At 39.7% G+C, this 21,931-nt stretch overlaps 2 protein-coding genes across 3 annotated transcripts in view; one reads left to right on the top strand and one right to left on the bottom strand.

Annotated features, from left to right (window-relative positions):
• The window catches only part of NRDC (nardilysin convertase), a 71,524-nt gene extending 67,624 nt beyond the window's left edge, over positions 1–3,900 (top strand). For both annotated transcript variants that reach the window (XM_006180248.3, XM_006180249.3), the window contains 7 exons: positions 152–199; positions 492–544; positions 939–1,022; positions 1,572–1,662; positions 1,911–2,027; positions 2,925–3,014; positions 3,165–3,900. In XM_006180248.3, coding sequence (XP_006180310.1) covers positions 152–199; positions 492–544; positions 939–1,022; positions 1,572–1,662; positions 1,911–2,027; positions 2,925–3,014; positions 3,165–3,362 — 681 coding nt within the window. In that variant the 3' untranslated portion in view covers positions 3,363–3,900. The remainder of the gene's footprint in view (positions 1–151; positions 200–491; positions 545–938; positions 1,023–1,571; positions 1,663–1,910; positions 2,028–2,924; positions 3,015–3,164) is intronic.
• A 203-nt stretch (positions 3,901–4,103) lies between these two features.
• OSBPL9 (oxysterol binding protein like 9) overlaps positions 4,104–21,931 on the bottom strand; it is a 101,346-nt gene continuing 83,518 nt past the window's right edge. The window contains 12 exon segments of the mRNA XM_032494257.1: positions 4,104–4,809; positions 5,033–5,168; positions 6,553–6,644; positions 7,436–7,514; positions 9,701–9,841; positions 9,964–10,027; positions 10,468–10,578; positions 11,244–11,328; positions 12,601–12,772; positions 14,913–14,998; positions 19,027–19,145; positions 19,275–19,387. Of these exon segments, the coding sequence (XP_032350148.1) occupies positions 4,735–4,809; positions 5,033–5,168; positions 6,553–6,644; positions 7,436–7,514; positions 9,701–9,841; positions 9,964–10,027; positions 10,468–10,578; positions 11,244–11,328; positions 12,601–12,772; positions 14,913–14,998; positions 19,027–19,145; positions 19,275–19,387 (1,273 nt within the window). The 3' untranslated portion in view covers positions 4,104–4,734.

The raw sequence follows: 21,931 nt of genomic DNA, 5'->3' as shown, positions 1-21,931 counted from the left end.
GCAGAAAGTATGGCAAAAGAGGGTATGATAAACTTTCTTGGGGGAATAGAAGAGTGGGAATAGTCACTCTTGGGGGAAGAATTGCTGAATTATTAAAAAACTCTGTAAGCCTTTGGATTTTCAGTTGATCTGACCAGGCCTCTCCTTTCAGTCAGGTGCCAGGAGTCTGAAAGAATACACTCTTATGGAGCTGCTTGTGGTAAGTTGTTTTAAGAAGAGTTGAGGTGTTCAGGAGCCCCTGAGCCACAAGGATTGGCATTTCAACCTGGGGGCTAGGGAGTTAGGAGTGGTCAGAGATCTGTGATTGGTAGGGGAGATGCTTGTTTAGTATTTCTCATTCAGTGTGAGCATGGACGGGGGGCCTGGGCGACTTAGGAAGAAAGCAGTTAGGGAGGCTAGACTCTGGGGTTATGTGTTACACTTTTGGGGGAAGAAATGGAGGTTTCTCTGCTGAGAGAAGTTGAGCTGATGGGTAGTATGTTGAATTACAGATGCACATGGAAGAGCCTTGTTTTGACTTCCTTCGAACCAAGCAGACCCTTGGGTAAGTCTGCTGGAAAGAGCACTGAGCTCAAGTAAGGTCTGGGGCTTACTTGGTAGGCTTAAGTTTATGAGGTGTCCTGACTGAGCAACCTCTCAGAGCTCTTTGGTCCTTCCATGCGTTAGAGTCATACTTACTGGTCGTAACTTCTGGGATTTGCATCTTGGACTATGATCAGGTTTTGTTTGGTCAAGTTTCAAGATTAGCAAGAAAAAAAGCTAGCCTGTAGCCCTCAGTTCAGAAGAGGGGTGGGTACCCTAATCTGAGAATAAAATAGATGTGCATATTTATGGATGCTCTTCCAGGACCTCCAGGTCCAGGAAGGGTGAGGAGAAACCCTTCCCACTCATCTCTAGTGCCTCCGAGGAGTTCATAGAACTTTTCACTCTGGCTGTAGGTACCACGTCTACCCAACCTGTAGAAACACATCTGGGATTTTAGGATTCTCTGTCACCGTGGGGACTCAGGCAACCAAATACAAGTGAGTAAGCGGGCCCAACTATTATTCTTGGCACAGAGAATAGGGGCTGCATCCTTAAACCTCAGGCAATTCTTACCAAATAGGTTTTGCTTCATTTAGTCATTGGAGGGGTAGGAGATGGAGAGTGGTTCATAGATGGCCTGAGCCAGGACTTATCACTGGTTCCAGTGGGCCTACAGGGTCTGCTCAAGTCCTGTGGTGACCGTGCAGGGCTTGCCAGTGTTTCCTCTCTTCAGGCAGATCTGAGACAAGAAAGGCAAAGATGCCTGACCTGGCATTCATGCCTGAGCCAAGGTAGAAGGCCTTGTTGGTTCTCAGTTTTGTAATGGTCAAGCATGGTTGTCACTGGCTTCATATGATACCAGGAAATCGGGCTAGAGGTGGGGTAGGGGTAGGGTTGTTCACCATTCTCTTCCTTCCCTCAGCTTAGGGAAGAGTTAACACTTCAGCCTCTTCCCTGAAAATATGTCCTCAGCCCCAATTCTCTCCTTTGCCTTCTGCTTGAGACCTGGTCACTGATGACTTTTAATTGAAGATATTTTGTTTCAGTTCTGAAGTTGTTGATAAGAAGATAGAAGAGTTTCTTTGTAGCTTTGAGGAGAAGATCGAGAACCTCACTGAGGATGCATTTAACACCCAGGTGACTGTGCTAGCCTGGTCTTTTGTTCTTTGGCCCACCAAGCCCTCATGACAACTAGACACCAGTCTTAACAGTGCTGTGTGCTAGCTAGTTCTTTGCAGCCTCACTGTAATCCGGCCATGTCTTCCTGGCTTCATGCCTCCCCATCACGCGGCAGGCCCTTTACAAACCAGACTAGACAGGGCCAAGTGTGTTCTGGGGGAACTGGTGTGATGCCATGCTTGAGGGCGTCTTTTTGGTGATAACAGGTCACAGCTCTGATCAAGCTGAAGGAATGCGAGGACACCCACCTTGGGGAGGAGGTGGACAGGAACTGGAATGAAGTGGTGACCCAGCAGTATCTCTTTGACCGCCTTGCCCATGAGGTATAACACGGTTTTCAGAGTAAGAAAGCCCTGACAGGGACTCCTGATTTAATAGGAGACACAATTCTAGGCAAGTCCTGGGGCAAATCCTGACGAGAAACCTGGGGCACTGGTGCAGGGTTGGTTATTTTCTTGCCCATTTCTTGATCTGATTAATCAAATCTTGTTTCCAGACCAGCCTCTCTAGCACCTTAGGTGGCCAACTGAGCAGGATGCTAATCCTTACTCCCCAGTCTCAATCAGAGCAAATCCATTTTTGTATATATATTCAGGTTCTCTATTACAAGGCTTGTGGAGAAAAAAGGGGTCTGCTACTTAAAAGAAAATTGAGAACTTCTCGTCTTTATGGAGTTCCTTTTCCAGGTTTAACAACTCCAGATTTGACAACTTCTAGCCCAAAGTAATCTCATGAAAAGAGAGCCCTGGGTCCTACAGTCCAGTGCTCTGATAACAACCCTATGCGGCAAAATTACCAAAGGACATGGAAGGAGGGGTTACTTAACAAGAGGTTTTGTTCAGCCCAGCTCTTTAGGCTCTGCAGTTTTCCTAATAAAAGCAGTTTTCTCAAACCAGAGTATAACACCATCACCATGTATCTGAGAGGTGACACTAAGGTGTGATGGGTTTGGCTCAGTGACTAGTACTTAGCTGTAATTACAGCATCTGCTACCCTTCCTTGCTTATTTGCCAGGTCAGTCATTGCTAATAAACACAAAGGTGTGTCAGAGGCTGGTTTTTATCCTTCTCTGGAAGGTTAGGAGCCAGCTGAATCAAATGATGTGCTCAGGCTACTAAGCAGGACCAATGAGGTCTGCCTAGGGTGTAATGCTTAAGAAGTCTGTCAGAAGATACAATGTTAGCCTTTTATAGCTTTCTATTTTCCCTTCCCCTTGTAAGATTGAAGCACTGAAGTCATTCTCAAAATCAGACCTAGTCAACTGGTTCAAGGCCCACAGAGGAAGAGGAAGTAAAATGCTCAGCGTTCATGTAAGTATGGGTACCTAAGCTGTAGCTCTGTCCTTTTCAGACATTTAGCCCAGTTACCATGCACTGAGTTTGGGTTAATATCAGAGATCCTGACAGGTCTTTGTTCAAATCTGGTCAACATTCTCACCTCAAGTCCTTGGCCTTTTTCAGGTTGTTGGATTTGGGAAGTATGAGCTGGAAGAGGATGGTACCCCTTCCGGTGAGGATTCAAACTCTTCTTGTGAAGTGATGCAGCTAACCTACCTGCTGACCTCTCCTCTGTTGGCAGAGTCTACCATCCCCATTACTGATATCAGGGCTTTCACATCAAAACTTAACCTTCTCCCCTACCATAAAATAGTCAAATAAACTGCAGTCTTGTGGCCTGAACCACTGTGTATTTAAAAATGTATTTGTACTTTATGAAGTCACACTACTACTGCCTTAGGGCTTCCACTGAATTTTTGCACTGGCATCATAGAATCTGATTTGCTCCCTGCCCCTACAACCTACCCCCTTCTCTTGTGACTAACAAACCAATGGTTACTATAGCAGCTGCAGAGAGAAATTAGCAGGATGGCCCAAGCTGTAATCTGAAAGCTTGCAGGAGTTGTTTCGAGAAGCCCTGTCCTATCCCTCTCTGATTGAGAATCCAGTTCTGTACGACAGCCTTGCGAGGCCCTAGGTAACCGATGTCTTCTTAGTACCTAAATGCCAGGTGCTAATATTAATACCTGTGTTGCTGTTTTTAATGTATTTAAAAATAAAGATAGTTCTGTATTGCCCTTCTGAATGAGCCATGTGCTGCTGTGGCATTCCTTTTATTATATTTTCAGTGTGGGGTGGGGATCTAAAAATAAACATTCTTCCCAAACCCACTAAGGCAATAAAGTATTTTTGGATAAAATGTTGGTAGCCATACGTGTGCTATTTGAGAGTTCAATTAAGACTTGAGAATAGCATTTTGGGGGCTAAAGACAGAACACAGACTGTAAGGGAGGAAAAGGATGGACTCCCTTCATGAGTTCAGAGAGTCCTTGTAAGTTAGCTCCTGTATTCAAGGTTATGATTATCCAAGTGTAGTCATAAACATAATAAAAGAAACGCATTAAAAAAAGGCTGGAAAAATTACTTTATGAAGCCTTAAGAAGCACTGAATATAATTAAACTGTAGTCTAGAGTTAGATACAGTAATAGTTCAATTCCAAAATAAACGTTATTGTAGGTGAGACCACGAAATTTCCTAACACTTGATTTTTAATACATTGCGCTAAATTTTAGTAACAACTCAGAGGAACCAGTATTTACAGTAGATGGAGTATTTATGAAAAATCTGGCATCAGGTATATTATATATATGTATATATGTATATATATATAGAACCCAAGATTATATGAACTAGGAAACATATTGTATATATCAACAGCAGTACTACAGTGCAGAGTTTGAGACTGGGATTCATAAATGCTTTTCAAAGCATGGGGTTTGGATAAGGAGCCGACATCTTGTTTTCAACACCTGAAGTTTTTCTCAGGACTGAAGTCAAAATTGTAACTGCCACAGAATAGGAAAAAGGGAAGCTTTTCTTGCTTTAATTGTTCATCTGCATCAGAAAGTCCAGTTATCCCTGAGATAGGAACCACTGCAGTAAGAAGGGAGTGAATTGTTCTCCCAAAGGAAAATTGTTGCTTAATTATGCCTCCTGCCCTGGTCACCAGATGCAAACTATGTGTTTCCAAACCTAATGCTTGGCAGCACCAAGACGTTTCAGTAATGGTTCATCATACACCCAGCATTCTCCATCTTCATGAAATAACTGTAAGAGAAAGGGGGAGAATTATTTTATGTCCCTGTGCCACTCCACCTGCCCCACCTCTCTCTCCACTCGCCCAAAGCACTGCAGTGAGTTTCAGGCAGGGACCAGGGCTCATCTCCTACATCACTAATCTTTTGGTACTTCAGCATTCACAGAAATGAAAGACCGAGTCACAGGGAACAGAAGTTAGGAAGTCGAGGAGGGCTCCCCAAAGCAAGCTTACCCTTGTCTCCCATTGAATTTCCTTTTCTTTCCTTTCTCGGGCTTCTGCTCTTTGTCTTTCTTCCAGTCTATGCTTGGCTTCAGTTGCTGCATCAATGTCTCTGATTTTTAAGTTGAAAGTGACATCCTTCCAAAGGCTAAAGAAAAGTCAGGGTGCTAAGTACTTGATGGACAGAGGATTTAGCAAGCTTGAGAATGAAAGGCTAAAGCCACTCTGAACATAACAATCACAGTACAAAGTCAAATGGCTTTAAGTGCTGTAGTTCACAGATTAAATCTCCTTAAGCTGGCACCAGGGCACTAGAGTAAAAAAATAGAGAAATGGACTCAGAAGATTCCACTGCTAGTTGTCAAAGGAGGAAATAAAGGATGGGGCAGAAAGCTGGATATATGGTTAGGACAATAGAACAGAAAAAAACTGAGATTGGGATTTTACTTGTGGGTTTACCTCTAACTAGAGATGTCAGCTCACCTCTCTAGGGCTTCAGCATCCTTTATTATAAACCAAAAGGGTTAGATCAGAAGTGAGAAGTTCCATTTCAGAAAAACTCCCGTGGAGTTAAAAGAGTAAGAGTCAAGAGATGCACTGCAGAGGCTTAAGGGAGGGCAAGAGATTTGGCTTCCTCTCAAGGCCTAGAAGATGGTAACTGGACAAGTCTGGTCCAAACAGTACTTTACAAAGTGAAGGCTCCAAGGAACTAGGAAAGTAGCCATCCTAAGATCCCCTTGTGTGAATAGCAGAGCATAAATGTCTATACATTTCCACTGACAACTATGAGCAGGCAGTTCAGGCAAGCAGACTGTTGACGAGTAAAAACAAGTCGGGTTATAATCTGTAAGGTCCCCTTCACTTAAGATGCTAAAGAAAGAATATGCTAATGTGCTAAAGAATTTTAGTGCATGATTCCTTATACCACTAAAAGATCCTGATTTTACTGCACAAACTGAAAGGGAAAATACGACATTTGAGACTAATGGAAAATTGAATACCAATGAGATATTTGGAGATACTTGATGATATTACAGAATAACCGATTTTTTTAAAAAGTATGATAGTGTTTTTTGTGTTTTTAAAAAATTCATTAAAAAATTCATTTTAGATATACATACTGAAATACTCAGGAATGAAAATTTTTTAAAAGTTTCTTGCAAACAAAAAGACCTGAAGGTCTTTTGGGATCTCACTGCCATCTCTTGTAAACCACAAAGATGGTGGTAAGTCAACATACACTTGGTACTTTTATGGCCAAGCATCATATATATGCTCTAAGTTTATCTTACTCAGTTCTCACAACAATGCTGAGGTAGTTCCCATTTCCAGAAAAGGCAGAGGCTGCAAAGAGAGGCTGGCTTACAGTTACGGTTATAAAGCTAGTAAGTGGAGGAGCTGCCTATGAACCCAGGCATTCAAACTCAGTCTGTGCTGTTATACCTTGTGTGGTCCACAACCCAGCCCTGCACCTATGCCGAGCCAACGGCAAGAGCATTGCTACAGCGGCTCTAGTTGTATCGTGTCCTTACCAGCGGGATTCATACTCATTCTGGTCTTCCAACTTCCTTACTTTCTTCTTGATTATAGGCAATTTCTTGGTATCTATAAAAACTGCATTTTCCTAGAAAACAGAAGAGGCAGGTAGATGTTTTACTGTTCACACTCTTCTAAGGAGTAAAAGTCAGCTCTTCCCAGAAAACTTTAATTAACAGATGTAATAATGAAACCCCACATGTTAATGTAGAGACAATGTATTTCATATGCAATCTTCAGCATAAATTATAACTGTGTGTCTGAAGTCTTGGTAGAGACTCAACTGAACAGACATTTTCAACGTGGCTATGTGCTACATGCTTGGGGCTGATCTTGGAGTTAGACTCATAAACAGCTAATCCTAGGTGGTCTGAAGTGCTTTTTACATTTCAAATTCTCCAAGTCTAAAATCAAAGTCACTGGCTCCTCCTGTTTATCCCATACCATCTTCCTCCCACCTTAATTAGGTAGTTTGCAAGTTCCCTGAGGACAAACACTTATTCATTTCTGTATCCCTGGTGTCAGGCAGTTAATACATTTCTTATGCAAAAATCAAACTGTATATACAAACACACAAAGTAATAGTTTAGCATCTATTTATAAACATACTCACCACATAGCCTAATGATAAAGCTAACATTTACTGAGTGACAAGCATTTTTTGCATATATTATTCCTGAGTATTTTAAGAGAGAGGAAAGTAAAAATTATTCTACTACCTGTACTGCTGGGGAACAGATGGGGGACGGAAAAGGCCTGCCCTGAAGAGATGGCATTAGAGCTTCTCTTGGTGGTTAAATGTCCAGATGAAGGAAGCCAAAGTAAGGGACAGGCTGCGATGCAGTGAAGCCCAAAACGGGTAGCAAAACAGATTCTTACCCCTGTTGAATATTTTGCATACATTACACCATTCCATTCCCCTTCAATTGAGCAGAAAGACTTCTTGTCATTTGGAGAACTAAATAGAAAAAAAAAAACAACCCGCAAACTTTTGTTATTAGTCTCAAGTTGTAAATTTTTCTACCAAAGAATCTGGTCAATGTGGCCTACCTACACAGAGCACAACATATAAGAGCAACTTTAAAGGCAGCTTAATAAAAACTGGACTTCCCAGAGCCAACTGTGAGCACAAGGGCCCTAAACAAGAGCTAATCAACTCAAGATCCCATGAACAGTGGGTATGAGATAAGCTAGGTGCTGGGACCGCAGCAAACTAGGGACAGTCCCTGCCTTCAAGGTGTTCACAGCCTAGTGGGGAGAGACACTGCCATTGAGATTCTGGGTAGCAAGGGCTGCGGTGAGTTGAGGTGAGCACTGGAGATAAGGGCAATGCTGTAAGGATGAGGGTCAAGGAGGTTTCACTTAAGGATACATGGCAGGAGACCAGGCTTACATCCTCAGGCTGAAAGGGACCTCTGGATCAAAAGGTTTTACCTCTTTTCCTGAGCAAGGATCCCTTCCTCAGAAGCCCTGAAAGGCTCCTAGTTGGACATGATAGTGACATATATGGCAGGTATGGAACTTGATAAGTATTACAGCAAAAGACAGGTTAGGAAGGGCAAGGTATGAACACAGGAGGCTAGGAGGTTAGAAAGAGAAAAATACACAGGTAGAGGGATGAAGCTGCTTGTGCTGGACTGAAACCTGTTTCCTCTATGATTTAGGGGCTCTGTGGGAAGCAGGACCAAGGAAAGAAAAATGGTAGGGCTCCAGGTTTACATGGTTATTGTGCAGTGGTTCTCAAAATGTGGTCTGTGGTTCCCAAGACCCTCATAGGTCAAAAATGTTTTCATAATCTTAAGACATTATTTGCCCTTTTTACTCTAATTTTCCCACAAGTTTACAGTGTTTCCCAGAGGCTATGTGATATGTGGCAACAGAATGCATGCAGGTAGGAGGATCCAGCTGTCTTCTATTAATTATTTACAAAATTTAGAAGATATACAATGCCACTCAAGTTTTTTAAAGAAATGTTTTGTAAAACTTTTTTTCTTTTTCATAAAAATGCTATTATTGTCACTTGTAAATTAATTTATAAATATTTTTATATCTTTTAATTTCTCATGAGGAAAACTGATGAACATAATCCACATAAACAAAAGCTCTTTGGGGTTCTTGATAATTTTTAAGGGTAAAGGAATCCAGAGACCAAAAAGTCTGAGAAACATTCAGCCAGTACAATCCCTCACCTTATGCTGAAATCCCTAATTTGAAGAGCCCACCAAACACTCTTTCAGGAGGCAGTGTTTCTATTTTATGCCGCTGTGGCTGGCCCAAAACTGTACTAGCGGTTCCTGTTGGTGCTGCTGGCCTCCGAGGAACTCTGAGCAGCAGGCCCACCCAGGACTTGGTTCTGGACATCCTACTTTCTCCACCTGCCTGTTTTGGGGGGACAGTTCCATTACAATGGTGACTTGTGCTGTTCTCTAAGCTCTGCCTGTATTTTCTGACTGCAATAATATTGTGGTTTTACAGTGATCCTTAGTGAACTTCATCTTGTGTTCCTGGTACCATCCTGCTCAAGATTTTCTGGGATGCTGATTCTGTCATCCTAATCATCTCCCTAGAAAACTGGTTAACTAATCCTGTGTCTTCCACTGCAACACTGTCCCCAATAAGGCATCCAAGGGCAGAGAAAGTCCTGCAGATTTTCCTCTTTCAAGCAGGCTCTGAAACCACTCAACTGATGGTTTACCCAGACAGCACAGCTGTCTTCATCTGACCCTAGAGTGTCAAACAGAACCAAGCAAAGATGTGATAGTTACTGTTTTTCCCCAGCAAAGGCACAGAACAAAAAAAAAGGGCTACGAGGGCTCTGAGACACTTCAGTGGGAGTCCTAGGGTCTACTATATGGACTAGCTCATGGTCCAAGTCAGCAATGATGATTCAGGAACCCATGATCTGGGTTAGCTAGGACATCCAAGAAGACTCAGTTCCCCATTTGCAAGTCAGGTTCACCAATGACCTCTGACTGTTTTGAGCCCAGGTTTTAGGTCTCCTTCTGATACGGGATTTTAGAAAGAGACATACCACACAAGATGTGAAACAAGTTTACAAGGACAGAGCCATTACAATGGTCAGTTATAGTTCAAGACAAAAGGAAGAGACGCAGGAGTACTGAAGCAGAAAAACAAAATACCTACAAAATCTCAGCGGTAATTCTGTGTTTCTTGCCCCCATAGAAAGGTTTAGTGTGGAAGACGATATTTGCACTATAGCCAGTTTTGGAACAATTAATACTGCATTCTCCTCCGAGTTCCACCCAGGGCACTGTGAGGATAGACCTGCAAAATCAGAAAGTTTCAGGTAAGGCTAACAGTTAAGAGGAAAGAAAGGAGGGTTACAGCTTAAGCAATAGCACGGTCTGCTGCTTGCTGATCACAGGAATGGACACCACTCTACTTGCCTTCCATAACCATTGGGGAATGTGAGAATGTAATGTTCATCATGGTCTAGACACGAGACACAACCTGTGGAGAGATGGATGTAATTAATCTCTGATGAGTCGTTGATGGATACTCCATTCAATTAAGGGGGGAGGGTATAGCTCAGTGGTAGAGTGCGTGCCTAACATGCACGAATTCCTGGGTTCAATCCCCAGTACCTCTATTCAAAAATAATAATTAAATAAATAAATAAACATAATTACCTTCTCCCCCAAAATAATTTTAAAATAAATAAGATTAAAAAATAGATTAAAAAAAAGCTTTAAGCAATTTAGCGAAAATCAATCTTACACCCCAGCCCTGCTCTCACCCCCAGTACACATGCCTCCATGCAAACATTAACATTCAGCCTGCCTTTCTGGGGCCACTCACTCTTTCTAGGCTAGACTAGTGTCCAGCACATATTAGAATGACATAAAATCCTCCTACTAACACTGTAGTCCACCCAAAGCCCACAGACTTACCCTGCCCTATGTTGTGCACCCCAATTGACATCCCAAGGAATTTTGACTTGGTCCAGATATGAGCATTGAATTGTATCTTCTTGTTAAAACACTCAGCATAAAAGGCTGAAACTGAATAGACTAGTTGTTTTCAATTAGTGCACTAAATAGCTATGGTCACCTCTCCAACCCTCTTAACTTAGAGAAAGTACTGGCTGCATGGGGGAAATCCTTTACCCATCAAAGCACAGCCTCCAATGTGGCCAGGAATTACCCATCTGCCTTTTACACCCTGTTTTCCCCATTGCAAGCAACCATTCAGCACCATGTGGGCAGGAACCTCCCTGAACTGTGAGGCGATGGCCAATCCCAGAGGCTTAAAATCAAAGGGTCTGTCGTTTTTCTGGTCAGCAAAAGCACGGTCACCAACCTGGGCCCATCCAGTATTACTAGTCTTAATGCACTGAGTAAATAACACATGAGGACATGTATTCTTTCTACTATGCCGGGAACGAACTGTGCAGAAACTACATCTCTTTTATATCAACTGTCTTTACAGTTGATATAAGACTTAAGAAGCATTAAAAGTTGATTCCCTAATTCCCTTCTTTTAATACATATTTAATCAGTGAAGCTAACAGAGTCTTTGGAACTTATGCAAGGAACAGACAGGACTGGGAAGATATAGGTAGCCATGAAACTGACAGTACAGTAACTTCAGCTAAGGAGCTTTCTATGACCTTCTTCAGGCAGAACAGTTTGAAAGTGGATGTTGCCAAGGAGCTCTGTTTACTTACTGGGTGGATGATGGGAAACCTGCTCAGCCACGAATGTTACACTGTTTTTGGAAACCCAGGGAACTGGTCCTTCTGAAACTAGCTCCTGCAAGCAAATATAATATCATTTTCTTTTGATATGGAAAGAGAAATGACACTGCAGAGAATCTAATAACTGGAGTCTCTACTTCCTCCCAAGGTAGAAAACTGCTCCCCTTCCTCTACACACCCAAAGCATCTTATATATACTTTTCTTACGGCACTTCACTACACTATGGGAATTACTGGTTTGTGTCAGTCTTCCTAAGTCTCCCTGAGACATTCTTGAAGGCAAGAATCACGTGCCTAACTAAGGGCCAAGCCTGGCACAGAACAGGCCCTTGTCAACATCTGCAATTTGAGTAAGAACAGACACATACTGCCTGTCTTCAGTGAGGACTACATGTAATGTGTCATTCAGAAAAGGAAAACACAGAGAGTCATGTTTACTGAGAGATTATGATGTGCCAGCCACTGTGGGCCTAGGGGCTAATTTTTTCACCCCTAGAGGCCTTTTAGCATTTGAGTCTTTTTGGCCATCTTCCTCAAATCAACCCCCACATGTTGAAGCCCTGGGCTCAGGTCTTGGTTACCTGTTCTCTAAGCTATGCTGTCTTCCTCGATGATTTCATCTCATCCCGGGGCTTTAAATGCCATCTAAATATACTAAAGCCCCTGAAAGCCTCGTCTCCATCCTAGACCTCCCCCTTGAACTCCAGACTCTTAAATTTTAACTCCTTACTTGACAGTTCCACTTACATGCCTAACAGACCCCTCATACTTTACATTTCAAATTGGAGTTCTGGATTTTTCCCTCCCCAAACCCAATCTTTCCTTTTTAGGTAAACGGCATCAACCAACTGCTGAAGTCCATTTGCAAGGATTCATCTCTGATTGTCCCCTTTCCCTTACCTCCCCCAACCCATCTATCAGCTCTACCTCCAAAATACAGCTTGAATTAACCATGTCTCTCCTAGAATAATGCCAAAGCTTCCTCAATGGTCTCTTTGCTTCTATTTTTGCCCCTTTCCAATTTATTTTTCACCAAATCATTATGATGATCTTTTCAAAACAAAAATGAGTTCCTAATAAGCCATTAAATTATCATTATGGTCCATAAGGACTTGCACGATCTGATTGCTAAATATCTAGCCTCATCTCATGCCACTCTTTCCCCTTGCTCACTATATTCAAAATATGCTGATCCAACAACACTGTTCTCTGGGTGGTGAACATCTTTTGACCAGTGCCTTTATCATTATTACCTGCCCCCAAATAAAATGACATCTTGAATCAGGACACAACCTAAGACAATTAAAAACATCAACATGGAACTCACTGCATTCTCTTCAGTATCGTTTGGTAACGTCCAGTGACACTGAAAGATCTCGCCCAAAATGGGATTGTATGGCTTTTTGGCAACTGATCCTTTCCTTCCAGCATGAAAGGCTGAGAGGTACCATTTCACAACTTGAACCATTCGGTCTCTGGCATCCTTCTGGTCACTAATACTGCAGAAGAGAAAGACAAAATGTCATGTCCTCCTTTCTGACAGGATACAAGCTAATGCAGCAACCCTCAGCATGGTGCACCCTAATTCAGGCTGAGAGCACCCAAGACCAGGAGTTACCTCAATGTTTCTTTTAAAAATTGAGGTATAATATACATAATCAAACACAGTGGTCTTAAGTGTTTGGTTTGATGACTCTGAAAAATGTATATATCCATTAAATTAATCACCATGCAATCAAGACACAGAGCACTTCCATTACCTGCAAGTTTCCCTATCCTCCTTCCTAAACAATCCTCACTCCCTACCCTGCGGTAAACATTGTTCCTGGTTTCTAGTTCCATTAGTTTTCCTTCTTCCAGAATTTCATATTTATAAGTACACTGTTTAATCACTAAATAGCTGAAGATTTTTCTGGATGTATCTGTTATTGATTTCTAATTTAATTCTTTCATCAGTGAATATACTCTGTATGGTTCCAATTATTTTAAATTAAGTCCTCCTAGTATATGTTCCATGTGCACTTAAAAGGCTGTGTATTACACAAATTGTTTGGTAGTGTTTTAGAAAGGTCAACTGAATAGCCTCAGTGATTTTGGGGTGTAGTGGTAGGGGTGTGTGTGTTGTTCAATCAATTCCTGAAGGACGAATTTTCAACCTTGATTGTGTATTTGTCTCTTTCTCTCTTTAGTCATTTTATGCTGCATACAGTCTGAAGCTGTTTCATGTATTTAGGATTATTATTTATTCTTAATAAATTGACTCTTACATGAAATATCCCTATTTGTCTCTGGTAATAATTCTTGTCTTAAAATGTATCCATTGTCTGACACTAGCACAGCTTTGTTATGCTTAGTGCTCTGCATGGTATGTCTTTGCCCACCCTTTTACTTTTACCCAATCAATGTCTTCATAGTTAATTATTTAATTAGACGAATCTTGCTTTTTTATCCTGTCTGACAATCACGGTTCTCTTAAATGGAGTGTGTATGCTATTTACATTTAGTGTAATTATTGGCATAGCTGGGTTTAACTCTACCATCTTGGTATTTGTTTTCTATTTGTCCCCTTTGTTCTTTGTTCTATTATACCTCCATTCCTCCTTTTTTGGGAATTAGTTGAGTATTTTTAGAATTCCATTTAATCTTATCTATGGATTTTTTTAGCTGTATTTTTGTATTTTTCTTTTTAGTGGTTCTTCCAGGGACCTCAAAGTTTAAACTCTCATAAATACAAACTATTCTTAAATCTCAAGTCTATATCTAATGAATAACTGGCACTTTCCATCTTTATTTACACATGTGACCAATTAATGTGTACATTTTATTTGTTTAATTTTGTATTAATTTAAACAGTGTCTTTATTTATTTATATTCATTTGAATTTCTGTTCTTTGGGAATTGAGTCTCTTAAATCTTTCTCTTAAATCAAGAAGATAAGTATTAGTATCAGCCAATGTGCCCACCCACGTGAAACCTCAGTGATTTGCATCTGGCTTCAGTAAACCAAAGTCCAAGGCCAAGGTGTGATTAGAGAAGATGGATCAGAACACCCTGTTACAAAGAAAATTTTCCTGCTACCACTGAAAAGCAATGTGAACTCACTCACTTCTTTGTAAATCAATCTCAATTTTACATTACTTCTGCCCTTTGTACATACATCTAATATTGCAAGCTTTGTATTTAAAATTTATGTATCAGTCTATAATCTAGACTCTAGACTGTATGATCAAGCACAGACACTATGACTCTTTCCCTTTCCAGCTCATAACATAGTTCCTGACAAACAGCAGGTGCTTTGAAAGGTTTGCTGAACTCAGATAACTTCATCAGGATATAGTATAAATGATTTAACAGTGAGTACCAATCCCTGGACCAAATAAGCTCATAGCCTTGGCTCTGTAAATACTGGCTATCTTATTAATGGACTCTCAAGATTTTGCAGAATGTTTAACATGGTTGCCTAACAACACCACCACCAAGTAATCTAAGCAAACAAGAATCTAATACAAACAAAATATTCAATGCTGCTCTTCCCCAGAAATGTCTGAAAGGCAAAAAGGAATCCATCTATCCTACAAAGGCAGAAAGCTATTGAGTAATACCTTAAAAAGTCAGAAACTACTGTATTAAGTCAAATACCTTACAAACAGGTCCGGATGTGCAAAAAAGTCTGCATACATTTCTAAAAGGGATCTTCTTTCAAGAATAAATGTTGGAAGAACTACCTGAAAGACACACATATTTGACCCTTGAGGATCAAATTCTACTACATATAAACAGATTGCTGAACTGCTTAAAAAAAAAATGAAAACAAAAAATGCATTCCAATCACAGTAATGCCCACCAAGTACTGCCCAGACATACTTCTGATTATCTACTTCCCAAACTGTTCTGATTCAGAAATGCCCATTCACCTGCCCAGAAGATGAAAACAGAAAAGAGATTTTTTAAATGTTCAAATATCACTTCCTCTGTGCAACTTACCTTTAGCTCCCTGAATCAGTGTAACAGTAACAACTAGTCAATAGCAACCTTTTGATGCCTATGACCTCTGAGCAGCACATACACATTATCTTATTAAACTGTACAACAATCCTGTTAAGAAATTATCATCCTTATTTCACAGTGGAGAAAAACGAAGCTCAAAGAGGGTGAGAAATTTTCTCACTGCTCTGTTATCAAGTGGAATTCAAAACTGGATCTGTCTGACTCGGGGGAGGGGGGCCTGCATTCTTTTCTCTCTACAGCTGATTCCCTTTCATGATCAGGTATATGAGGAAATTCATCTGCTTATGGCTCTGTATCCTCAAATAAACAATGAGCTCCTAGAATGCAAGGACCACACTTATTTGCACTTGCATCTCAGCTATTATTACAAAGTAAGGACATTATTTTAAAGGTAACTGAAGAAATAAACAAAAGGAAGAAAATAAAGCTGGGATTCAACAACTCTATCATGGGGCTGAGCCTATGAAGAAAAATGCTAAGGGGCTGGGAATGTGGCAGAGTTTCTCGAGAAAGTAAAGAGGAAACTGGAATATGGGGGAAAAGAATAAGAAAGAGTAGGATTAACCAATAAAAAAGGGAAGAATTTCTTTAGTGAATGGAAGAAGAGTTCCTGAAATGTTATCAGACTAGACATTATTCATTATGGAAGTACAGCATCATAATAAACAAACGCCTTGAATGTAGTAATTACTGCATATGTGCTATATTCAAGATCCTGCAGTAAATGCTACAGAGGCAGCAAAGGTTAAGTATGAGAGAATAATACCGGCATTTAAATTTCAGGTGGAATGTGATAAATACCATACAAGAGATTCTCAAAGTACCCTGGAAGTTCAGGACAGGGAAAGATCATGTTCTGTTTGGGGAATCAGACTGAGGGCAGCTCTGCAAAACAACTTATTGAGGTGGCACTAGAGAAAAGCCTTAGAGAGAGTAAGGCTATAATAGTGGGGAAAACAGAAGAACAAGACTTGGAGATTGGGGATGGGGGAGAGGGAGACACATGGTGACAGGAAGTGAGTATTGAGAGGGACTGATTAGTATTGCTGTATATAAAGAGGAATGATAGAACACAAGCCTGGAAAGAAACATTATGGCTCTAACATTTAGAATGTTTGTTATTAGACTCCTGAGTTTCAATTTTAAGTAAACGTTTTCCTTCCACTGAACATGTATGTTCACAATATAAATATGCTTAGACTGGCAGGTAAGCTTGGTGCAATTTCCTGCCACTCTTGGGAGAACACAGAAATTATAAATCACTAAGTAAGACTGCTGAAGAACAAAGACAGGGATAAATATTTCTAATATATAAACTGCTCTTGCAAATCAACAAGTTTACTACAGCCATTAGAAGAATGGTGAAAAGAACTGAAAAGGCAATTCAAAAAATAGCCAAAAATCATAAAAATTTGATTTGATGTGTAATCAACATTTTTTTTCTCCCTACTCAAAAATTTTGAGAACACTCATTCAACAGATCTTCAAAGATTTCAGCACTATACTGATAGATGCCATTACATCAAGCTGCTAGAACAGTTATGAAAGTAAGCTGGGTTACGTTGTCTTCAACCTATGTTCAAATACTTATTTTGCCACTTCTTAGGTGTGAGGAGGCCCTGGAAAATCAATTGAATCTCTCAAAGTTTCTGTAAAAGGAGGATAATTATATGCCATGTTTAAATCTTTGAGTTGTTTCAAAGACCAAGTGAGGTAAATGGGATACGACTTTAGAGTATTTCCAAATGTTACCATGTATTTGGAAAATAACTCTTCTTAGAAAACATTTGAAGTGAGAAAATATTTTTATAAATAGGAAAATAAAATACAAATTTAAGGTATTATTTTAACAATACTTTGGAATGCACAAGGAAATCAAGATTTCAGAATCTGCTGGCAATCACAGCCATTTGTGCCAATAAAGATTTCTAAAATAGCTAATCTGGCAAAAATTAACAAACTTTTAGTAACTATGAACCAAAATGTGGACTATCTGGCTGAGGAAATTACGTGATGCAAGACATCACACCCCTGACTGTGGCACACACTTTGGCTGCCTGTGCGCACCTCTAGTAACAGAACTCTGATTTGGTTCATGTTCCGGCTACAGGTTGCCATGAGAGTCACAGGGCCCTCCCAGATCTCAAGGGGTGAATGTGAGTTAATCTAAAGCAATCATTTAACCTCCTTTGCCAGTGACTGGCTTAGGCACGCACACAGGCCTAGCTCTGGCCAATGAGATTCAACTGGAAGTCTGATGGGCCACTTCTGGAAAAAAGTGTTCTCCCCACAACAACAACAACAAAAATTCATGAGAAGAAATTATTTTTTTGCCTCCTGATACATTTGTATAAGGATGTGATGACAGGAAGTGTGTCATCATTTTGCAGCAATGAGGAGACAAGTCTGAGTGTGAATGTCAGCATGCTAGGGATAGTAGAGAAGAGAGATGGTGGAATCTAGGTCCCTTCTCACATTGTTGACCCAGCAAATTAATCAATCCTGCAACTACTCTACTTCTGGACCTCTCATTATATGAGATAATAAACCTAGTGTTGCTCAAGATAAACATTAAGTGGGTCTTCCATTATTGGAGACCAAAAGCAACCAAGGTGTTAGATGTAGAAAAGTAATACATTATAAATGTTAACATCTAAAATGAAGCTATACCTCTCAGATATGAAGTGACAATTCTGCTCCAGCAATTATGCAATCAACCTAACGATCACTGAAAAAATTCTGGGACAAGCTCCTGCAAATATTCTCTTACCTAGAACACTCACAGAAGTATGTTTGTTCCACAAATTAATGCTATCTTTGTGTTTCTATTCTCACTTAGATTCTGGGTAAAAAGTTTTATTATAGACACTTAGTAGAAAGTATTATGGATTGTTTCATGAATTTCGAAATCAGACCAGATTAGAATCTCAGTTCTGCCACTCAACAGGACTTAGTCAAGTGACTTGGCCTCTATGAGTTTTAGTTTCCTCATCTATAAAATGGAGTTAACAATAGGACCTCCTCCACAGTGCTGTGGTGAGAATTAGGTGAAAGGATGAGGCTTCTAGCACAGCGGCAGGGATAGACACAGGCATCCATACACCAGTCTGCCATATCAGTCAGGCATTTTGTTTACAGCACTAAGTTTAAATTCAAATTCAAATTCAGAACCACAATAATTATATGGCTCAATGTGTGTCAAACAATTTTCCACTCACTACATGTTCCAGTCCTTAAAACAGCCCTGTAAAGTAGGTCACTATATGTTCATTTTGCATGAGAATCCCAAAGATCATGGAGAAAGGCACTTGCCCCAGGTTCGCACAGTTTGGTAACAGCAGAAGCAGGATGTAAACATAGGTCCTTCAAACCCCAAGATCAGAACACTGCTCATTTTAATTCTGTGCACACAACACTACTTTAGGTTTTGCCCAAACTACTAACCAAGCCCAATACTATTCTTTGCTTGCCACCAATAAAATCCAAATCTTAATCCATACAATCCATATATACTATCTCTATGAAATTATTTACTCTATACTCTAGTTTTACTTATTTCATCCGTTTATCAAAATTTTCATTTACTCATCCATATGTATATTAAATTACAACGAAAGTATAAACAGAAGTTATGTCATTATACTACACGTGGAGACACACTCACCACACTATCACTACAGATCTATACACGTATCTACACATACATACACTAAGACTAACAGCAAACACCAAACTTGATTCTCACCTTAGTAAGATCCATTCCAAGCCTAACCTGTGACAACAGATGCATGATAACGCTCTTGTGCTCCTCCACCGACCCCGCCTCCCCGTCATCATCTCTATCGTCGTGTGAATCGAAAAGGTCTGAAATAAAACAGATCATCTTAGGCTCCTGTTAAATCGAGCCTATCTACACTGCTACCAGTATTATAATTTTTGTTTAAACAAATGTTTTTAAGAAAAAGAAAAGTTAAATTCTCAAATGCTACTTACCAGCATCACTTGTCCCATTGGACATGGAAGAATTAAGTGATTCTGTGGTATCTGGGCGCTTTAGACTATTTCCTGAGCTGCTGTGTGTCAAGACTGAGGCAGATCCAGAGGAACTGAAAAAAAACAACCATTAATCACCTTCTTAAGCCTTTTAAGAAAGCAATTTAAAATCATAGGTAAGATGTTAACCTATAAAGCTACTTAAAACCAATACATGCAGCTGACAGAAACAGACTATTTAGTTAGCTAGTTACATACAGACAGACACTTTCCAACTCTCTCCGTGTCAGTCTCATGCATGTGTGTGCTCAACCAAGTCATACTTAAAGGCCAACAAAATCAGTAAGATTTTGCCTCTGCATCTAGGTTTAAAACTAGAGTTCATTTTTCAACTTTGTTACTTTGCATAAATGTAGGTATGCCACAATTTTTGGCAACAACTTCCAGAACCTCAAAAATGGCAACTCTATTACTTAGTCTCAGAAAGATGTCTTGTCTATAGTTTTGAGATCTTTTGATAAAAGCCCACATTTGTATTATTAACACCCTTCCCAGTCATTAAAAAACTGTATCTGAAAATAAAAAATAAAAAAGTATATTACTTTTTATAAGTCAATTAAAGAAAGCTTCTTCTATTATATTATTATACCTGTGATCATAATTTACCCGGGATTAGTATTTATACATTAATAAAAGAATAATTAAAGGCATACAGTCTACTGATTAAGGGTAAAAATAGAAACCGAATTTCTTGCACTGTAGACATTATTTATAAAATGGTACACAAATAAAAGTCTTTTATTACAAATTTATAGGTGGAAAACACATTATGTATTCTAGTTTAAACATAGTTTGTGCTGATTACTTACCTTCTTTTGATTTCTTATTTAATAATAAACTTGGTTTTTTAAGAGCAGTTTTAGGTTCAGAGCAAAACTGAGCAGAAAGTCCAGAATTCCCATATGCACAACCTCCCCACTATCAACATCCTGCACCAGAGTGGCTGGCACATTTGTAACAACTGATGAAACTACACTGACATGTCATTATCACTCAAAGTCCATAGTTTACAGGAGGGTTCACTCTTGGTGTTGTACATTCCATGGATTTTGACAATGTTTAATGCTAAGTTTCCACCACTATAGTATCGCTACCCTAAAAATCCTGTGTTCTGCCTATATTAGACCAGTAGACGTTAGAGTATTAGAACATAAGCATTCTAATTTGAAAATAGTTTGTCCTGGTTACTTACCTTCTTCTGATCTATTTTTCAAAAATCCTTAGGTAACTAAATATTGCTTCTTGGATAATTCAATAGTATACATCACAAGGTACTGTAACTAATGTCTACCTCATCAGTTTTGAGAGCCAATGGAAAATATGAGTGAAAGACCTAGGTAAGAGAAGTCAAATTAAATAAAAGAGCTGCATAAAAATTATCTTCAAAAAGTTTTGTGGCTCTTTGATATATCAAGACAGAATCAATTTTTAAAAAAATCAATTGATCTTAAAACCCCAAATTGTTAAAAACATGTATCTTTTAAGATGTGATTCTGAAGGTCAGACTGATTTATGCTGTGCTCTTCCTCCTTACTCAGGTTAGAAACCATGCCAAGTGAAATGCTCAATAAAGTTCAAAATGGAAGAAAAAGGGATAAATTCTCATTTATCCATTTCATAATTTATTTCATTCAGGACAAAGGATTTAAAGATTATAGTTATAAAACAGCAGCACTGACAAAAAGAATATGTATACAGGGAAGGTTTACCTGCAGTGGGTTGACCTGTACAGAATAATCATAAGATCATAAATAAACTAAACCAAAAAATATAAGGCTCTGAATTTAATTATACAAACAGAATCCAAAATCTTACTGAGTACCCAGCATGTCTCTATGACAATCAAACCCTAAAAGGTAGACATGATTATTCTTATCAAACACAGAGGCTCAGAGGTTCAATGACTGGCCAGAAGTCACACAGCTGGTAAAGTAGTGGAGCCATTTCAAATACATGTCTGGCTCCAAAGCACAAGTTCTTTCCAACATGTACTTTCATCTAGCTTACAAATGTGTAAAACTATACTGATCGATAACCTAGTTCAGAAGTGACAGAAACCATCATCACTACAGGTCTTTAAAACAGTGAATGGACTTAAGCTTTCAAGCTCTCTTCCTTCACACAGAGGGAGAGAGAAGCAGTAGACAGAAACTTGACCGGAGTTAGAAAACAAGTGGTAGCAGCCGATGACCAGCAGGTGGCACACAAGCTCAGTGCCCACAGAGGCCTGGTAGAGAACACAAACAAGGCCAGGTTACGAACATGGGCCCGGAGCCAGCACACTCAATTTGAAGAAATTTAAAGATTCATTAAAAAAAAAAAAAAAAAGAAAAGTCAACATACACTGTGCTGGCCAAATAAAATGTCTAGTCCCTACCAGTCTGGGCATCTAGATTAGGGCATATAAGGAGAGCATAAAATTGAGGGAGAAAAGGAATGCTGAGTGGGTTAGTTGGACTTAACTCTGGATCCTTTCAAATAGGAGGTTCATAAACTGTGTATTTGTTATGGGATGGGTACTGGGAGTGCACAGAGAAGGAAGCTTATATGGAGAAAAGAGAAAAACCTGAGCCTGCAGGTAACTTTGTAGATAAGCC

This window comes from Camelus ferus, chromosome 13, assembly GCF_009834535.1.
Source record: "Camelus ferus isolate YT-003-E chromosome 13, BCGSAC_Cfer_1.0, whole genome shotgun sequence".
Taxonomy (NCBI): domain Eukaryota; kingdom Metazoa; phylum Chordata; class Mammalia; order Artiodactyla; family Camelidae; genus Camelus; species Camelus ferus.
Note: the sequence above shows the minus strand (reverse complement) of the source record. Positions and strands in the feature narration are given on the sequence as shown.